General features: G+C 42.3%; 1 protein-coding gene across 3 annotated transcripts in view; it reads left to right on the forward strand.

The window, feature by feature from the left end:
• Nucleotides 1-5387, forward strand: part of LOC127064684 (homeobox protein prospero) — a 59808-nt gene that overhangs the window by 24977 nt on the left and 29444 nt on the right. For 2 of the 3 annotated variants that reach the window (XM_050996123.1, XM_050996125.1), the window contains exon 4: nucleotides 4389-4548. In XM_050996123.1, the coding sequence (XP_050852080.1) occupies nucleotides 4389-4548 (160 nt within the window). The remainder of the gene's footprint in view (nucleotides 1-4388; nucleotides 4549-5387) is intronic. The other variant, XM_050996124.1, reaches the window with a different exon arrangement.

Genomic DNA, 5387 nt, shown 5'->3' on the forward strand with positions numbered 1-5387 from the left:
GATTTTCAAGGCGGTACAAGACCAAACAGAGTCGACGACTGCGTTTGCAAGATCCTCTCAACCCCTTCGCCGTACTTTACCAACGCGATTTCGGCCAACAAAATGCACGACGGTGTTGCTTATTTCGAATCGGTAGACTGTCTACAAAGTGGCAAGAGAATGAAAAAATGAGAGAGAGAGAGAGAGAGAGAGAGAGAGAGAGAGAAAGAGAAAGGAGGAGGAAGGAAGAGAAAAAAAACCAGGCGAGTGCTAGAGCCGCTCCCCCTTTTAATTGGTGCTCTCGCCTATACGGTGTGCACGCCCGCGTCACAAAAGCGGCGCGTCGAAACGGCAACTTGTAGCGATGGAGATCGCTGTTGAAGGTACCGCATCGACAGACATTACCATTAAACGCTCGGATACATCATAACGCTGACGGAAGGTCGTCTAATTAGAAAGAAATCGCGATGCCAAGGAAGATCCGTGTAAAGGATAGAAAAATAAAGAGAGAGAGAGAGAGATAGCGAAATAATCAAATTCGTGATCCGTACTCGTATCTTCTTTTCTTTTTCCACTTTATCTATTTAAGAATATGTACAACGACAAAGAAGAAACGTTTGAAAGGACTTGAAATTGTTAATTATGATACTTATTAATCTATCGCGTTTTTCGTGATTAAAGATAATAAGCTAAATGTTAATTTTTAATCTCGAACGATGAATGTAAAAGCACGGTCCACGTGGCAGTTTCTTAAATACGTCACACAACCCCTTCGAACCCTGAAGAAACGGTGAGGGTTGAAAAAAAACATGACTCCGTTTTCCTCCGTGAAGACGCTCATTAGGCTCGTCCTTTGTGTCAACCCCGAAAGAATACAACATCTTGAAGCGTCCAAGGCTTCTTCTTCTTCGTCATCTCTTTTTCTTTCTTTCGTTCGGGCTCTCTTGTTTCGGTTTGGACGGCAAAGCGTCTCGTAATTAGATGCTAATAATCATCACCCTCGTGAAGACTCCTTCTTTCCTTCCTCTCTCTCTCTTCCTCTCTTGTTTTCTTTCTCTTCCTCTTTCTCATTTTTCTCCATCTATCTCTCTTTCTCTCTTTTTCTCTATCTCTCTCTGTTGCTCGCTCTCTCGTCGGCGCCCCGTTGCAACGAGGCGCAAGAAAACCCGAGGCTCTGAAGAGCTTATTATTATCCTAATTATACAATACTATAATGAATGACTCCGCAGCTCACCCTCTGGTCCATACTCGCGGTCTTTCTCTCTCGCTCAAGCCACCTCGAGCCCTCCTTCTCGCTCTTTCCTCTCTCTCTCTCTCTCTTCCTCTCTACCTCACGCTCTCACTCTCTCTCAGTTCGACGGTTGCTCTTCTTCTCTGCACTTGGTGGTCGAAGAGTGGCAATTCTAGCACTCGGGCTTTTTGTCAAACCGACTACGGAACTAGCGCCGTCTCCCTCACGCTCTTACACCCCATTATGCTACCAGTCTCGTCTCTCGTCCCGTTTTCTCTCTGTCTCCGGGTGTCTGTTTTAATTAGGCACTTCGCGGATATATATATATCTATATATCTATATATATGTATATATATATATCTATATCTATATCTATATCTATATCCATATATATATATATATATATATATATACACACGCGCATATATATATATATATATATATATATATATATATATACATGGACATACACAGATATACAATTCCGAAGCTGAGGTAGTGCTATACCACGTGGCACATAATTCTAGATGGATACGATACGTTAACCAACAAAGCCGGCAAGCCGAGACTCTGCCTACTATATTTTCCACCTATACTCGGCGATACGACGAGTTTGAATGCACTTGATGGGTGGTTGAATAAGGATTATAGACGCAGGTGACACGTACATCGCCGAGAGGGTGAAGTCGGGGGTGGCGAGCCAGCCGATGACGGGTGCCGTCGTCGTTTCGAGAAGGAGAGCGTCGCCGAGAGAAAAAGCGAGAGACTCGGTTCGTAGAGTCACGCTCCTCTTTCAGTTCTCCTCCTCTCGTGCGCAACCTTCTCTTGGCTGACTGCTGATAAGAGCACGCGAAATTGTCTTAATTGGCGGGAGAGCCAATCTGAAGCGATCGAAAGAAGAGTGCTTCTCGTTTATATTCACCTTTTTTCTTCATCCTGCAAATATCAGAGCATACGATATTGCTGTATCTCAAGTTCTAACCGTCACTGGTCTTCTTCGATTGATTCACTCGTGTGTTACGTTCGATCGATATATAGATCTTCGTATTCTTTAAAGACATTGAATTTTTCAAAAGAGAAAAAAAATAAAGAGAAATAGTAAAGAGGAAAACGCTGGCCTCGATAAATTTCTTTCTCATTTACTCGTTGTCTTCGATCGTGTCGCGTCGGAAGCAATCTTAAAAATTGCTCCCAATGGCAAAAACGACGAACGAACGAAGAAGACCAAGGATTCGAGTTGGTATCGTATTGTCGAGCGTATTCATGGAAGAGGAGATGGTAGAAGGTGGTAGGAGAGGGGTAGTAGGGAGTGAGTTGAATCGAGTCGTGTCGATGGGTCGCATTTTACAAGACTCGACGGATTCTCGGTGAAGCGTGTTTCTTTGCATTCCCTCGAGAGATCCGAATTGCAAGATCAACCCGACTGCTACTCTTACCGCCATCGCGACGATACTTCCCACGAGAATACGACTTCTCTTTTATGAACTTGAGGAAAAGGTGGAGGAAGAGGAGGAAGCTCCGCGAAAGAATGAAAATGCTTCGTGCAAGTTAACGATGCCGAAGCCTAGTACGCTCTCTTAGAACGCCAAGTCATTCGCTCACTTTTCGCTTCCTCGCTCGACTTATTCCCGAGCAATACGGAAAATGTTCGAATGGAAAAATGACAAGAGATATCTAGAAAAGCCTAGTTTCTTTTTCCTTACTGCAATTCGATCTCTCTCCTGAATGACATAGTTATACGTACGGTAGCTTATGTATAAAGTCATAAAATGCATTTAATCAATTGCAATTAAACCTGCAGTCGTATTAGTAATTATATAATTATCTTACTAGCTGGAAACGTTTGATATTCCGTTTGCATAAAGGTAAAGAACGAAATGAAATTCTCCGTCACGTTCTTTTCCGTAAATGTGCGAAGCAAGTCGGGCTCTCGGGCTCTTTGTCCGCGGAAGTAGGCCGGCCCTTAAGAAAACGTCTTTGAAACGATGAAATATTAAAAATATATTCTCGTACGGTTACGCTCGCGTCGCCGCGGATTTTCTAAAGTGCGCATTACAATCCGCGGAAATAATAATGGAGCTCTCGTGCCGCTTAATGAGAAGTACTATGTCGTCGACGCCGTCGCCGTCGCCGTCGCCGTCGTCGTCGTCGTTGTCGTCGTCGTCATCGTCGTCGTCGTCGTCGTCGTCGTCGTTGTCGTCGTCGTCAGAAGCAGACAAAATTTCTGATCTCTCGGACAAAGAGGAGAGCGAGAGTGCACGAGAGAGTGCTTTCGTCGCAGCTTCAAAGATAAATTTTCCCTTAGCACCTATCGTTTTAATTTCTTTCTTTCACCACCGGGAGAGAGAGTTGCCTGTGTGATTACAAAATGAGAAAGAGGGAAAGAGAAGGCACCCTTCGCATCCGGACGCGGCGTCGCGAACGACAGAACGCTCAGGTCACTATTACTATACTAATTACCCACCAATTAGTGACTTATGTTTGTTTAACCGAGTTAATTAATGAACGTAAACATTAAACTTGCCGAGCGCTTAATTTTTCTCTTCCACATGAAACCGACGAACTTGGGAAGAAAGAATGGAGACCTGCGCGTGAGGATGAAGTTTTCGAATGTATCCGTGTGTATGTTGTGCATTTGTGTGCGCGAGAGAAAGAAAGAGGGAGAGAGTATCGTGCCTTCTTGGACGATACGCTGTAACGCGTTCTTAATAGTCTCTTTGAACCGTGTCGCTTGCCAGTCGACGAGGAGCTGTGCGCACCGCTTTGCAACTTTTTCCCCTTCTTTTTCTCTTCCTTCTCCTCCTCCTCGTTTGTCAGCCCATCTTCCACCCTTACCTCCATAGCTTGCGTCAGACTACTTTTAGTATCGATCCTTAATTAATTATCGACGACGTATTAGCATACTCTTTACCACGAAAGTCGAAGTTGAGCGTCGGCAAGATGATCGTCACCGAATAGTTCCTACAAACTCGACATAATTTCGATCCTGTTTCTCTTCAACTCTTCCTCCAACATCGGCAATTCCTTGCAAATTCATTTGATAGTAACCGTTTAATTAGTAAGGCAAGAATGTCACGAGTTACTCACGATCCGTTCTTCGTCGATCTCTTTAATTAATTAATAAAGCAGAAAATTTGAATTTTCACTCAAATCGATCCTGTTTAACTTTTGATTTCAGGGAGTTCTACTACATTCAAATGGAGAAGTACGCGAGACAAGCGGTTTCGGAAGGCGTGAAAAACGCCGAAGACCTCCGAGTAGGAGGCGATTCCGAAATCTATCGGGTGCTGAACCTACACTACAACCGTAACAACCACATTGAGGTATGGGAACCCCAGGTGCGCAACACGAACACGCACACGATACATTTTCTTTTCATTTTGTTTTCGCCTTTATTTTCGAGCGTGCGTCGAGTCAAGGAGAAAGAGAAAAAGAAAAAGATAAAACGAAAAATGAACTATCGTTCTTTTCATTAAATTCATTATCAATGTCGAAATATCGCTTGTCGAAAAGTTCAGGAAACATATTCTCTTAATTTGGCGAAAAATTATTTGGATTTCATCGATTGTCCGATTCTTTATCATCGGAGCTTATCTTTTCATCTTCGATATGATTTAATTATTATAAATAGCTAAGTTCCGTCTCCCTTTTACGCATTATATAAACCCGATATTATAACTGTAAAACGATTATATACTATTATTTTCACGGGTGCTCTGAACCCAGCTATTTTCCGGTCCTTCGATCTCACGCCCGCCTATTTTACGCGAAATTACTCGCATTCGTTAATAATTGAAAGGCGCTAATTAAAATGCGAACCCTTCACCCGGCAAACAGCGGCATAGGCATTCGCGAAATAGCATTAACTTTTATCCTAGACTTCGTACCGATAAAGCAATCGGAATTTCTTTTGCTATTGAACAAAAAAAAAAAAAAAGAATGAAAAAGAAAAAAAATTATAAGTGATTAAGTAAAAGTTCTTGATTGTTGTTGTACAAATCTATTGATTAGAGAAACTATTGATTAGAAAAACTATTGATTAGAAATCGAACATCGAAGCCCGATTGCCTGTTTCCTGAGTTATTTCGAATTATTTTTTATATTTCATCAAATCTTACGTAAAAATTCGATTGAATTGAAATGAAAAAAACTTACTTAGTATTACGAACGCTTTCAG

This window comes from Vespula vulgaris, chromosome 6 (genome assembly GCF_905475345.1).
Source record: "Vespula vulgaris chromosome 6, iyVesVulg1.1, whole genome shotgun sequence".
In the NCBI taxonomy this organism is placed as follows: Eukaryota; Metazoa; Arthropoda; class Insecta; order Hymenoptera; family Vespidae; genus Vespula; species Vespula vulgaris.